This window comes from Acanthisitta chloris, unplaced genomic scaffold, assembly GCF_000695815.1.
Source record: "Acanthisitta chloris isolate BGI_N310 unplaced genomic scaffold, ASM69581v1 scaffold19149, whole genome shotgun sequence".
NCBI lineage: Eukaryota > Metazoa > Chordata > Aves > Passeriformes > Acanthisittidae > Acanthisitta > Acanthisitta chloris.
Window position 1 is genome coordinate 7,747 of NW_008692217.1, and position 1,380 is coordinate 9,126.

At 50.7% G+C, this 1,380-nt stretch overlaps 1 protein-coding gene across 1 annotated transcript in view; it reads right to left on the minus strand.

Moving 5' to 3' along the window:
* Positions 1-1,156, minus strand: part of PCID2 (PCI domain containing 2) — a gene marked incomplete at its 3' end in the record, with an annotated part of 8,656 nt that extends 7,500 nt beyond the window's left edge. The window contains exon 1 of the mRNA XM_009082576.1: positions 1,111-1,156. Within this exon, the coding sequence (XP_009080824.1) occupies positions 1,111-1,146 (36 nt within the window). The remainder of the gene's footprint in view (positions 1-1,110) is intronic.
* Between the last annotated feature and the right edge of the window lie 224 nt (positions 1,157-1,380).

Sequence of the window (1,380 nt, forward strand, 5' to 3'; positions counted from 1 at the left end):
CCAGATGGGTCTGGAATATCTCCAGTGAGGGAGAAACCACAACCTCTCTGGGCAATCTGTTCAGTGCTCAGTGACTGCACAGCAAAGAAGTTTTTCCTCGTGTTCAGGTGGAACTTCCTGGGCATCAGTTTTTGCTGTTCCCTCTTGTTTTCTTGGTTTCCTCACTGAGCAGAGTCTGATCATCCTCTTGGCACTTCCCGTTCATGGACTTGAGTCCATCATGAACACACAGTGCCCTGTGACTCTGCTGCTGTCTCTCCATCTCCCATGCTACACCTTCTGCGTCTCTGCATTCCTGTACATCCTAAAACCCTAGATTTCTTGAATCCCTGAGCGACATCTGTTACTATAACCACACACAGGGTCCCTCTATGTCTATTCTTACAGATAAATCACCTCTCTATGCACTGTGTCAGAAACCATCACACTTCCCACATGCTCCAGGTGTACATCCTTTGCACTCAGAGTGCTTAGAGCAGGCTGGAGAAATAAGTTTCTTTACCACATCATTCACAGAGTCAATCAGGCTGGAAAAGACCTCTGAGATCATCAAGTCCAACCTATGAATTAACACCACCATGACAACTAGACCACAGCACTAAGTGCCTCATCCAGTCTCTCCTTAAATCCCTTGAGGGATGATGACTCCACCATCTCCCTGGGCAGCACATTCCAGTGTCTAATCACTCTTCTGGGAAGAAATTCCTCCAAATGTCCAACCTGAACCTCTCCTGGTGCAGCTTGAGACAGTCCTCTTGTTCTCTTGCTAGCTGTCTAGGAGAAAACACAGACCCCACCTGGGCACAGCCTCCTTTCAGGAAGTTGTAGAGGGTGATAAGGTCTCTCCTGAGCCTCCACTTCTCCAGGCTAAACAATCCCAACTCCCTTAGCCTCTCCTCATGGCACTTGTGCTCGAGTGCACCAGCCTCGTTGCTCTTCTCTGGACCTGCTCCAGCACCTCAATGTCCTTCTTGAAGTGAGGGACCCAGAACTCTCATGTTGATATATTTCTTAAACAAAATAACACACTGACAGCAAAACAAAATCCACCCCCAGACTCAAACAGCAAATGAATCGCAGGAAATAAAATCCACTAAAGATCTTGCTTACTTGCTGCAAATACTGATTGATGGTGATGTGAGCCATGAGAGCCGAAGAGGCAGAAATCCCAGGCAAACCGCAGCTGTATCACATCTGCGAAAGGAACAGCGAGTCAGGAGGGCAGCAAAGCCACAGATCTCACCCCGACCGCTGAGGGCGGGCAGGAAAGTCTCACGGCTTCCCCCGCAGGCGCACACAGCGCCTCGAGTGCTGCGAGCGGGAGGGACACGCGTCCACCCGCGTCCACCCGCGTCCTGCCCGCGCGGCGCCACCCTCGCT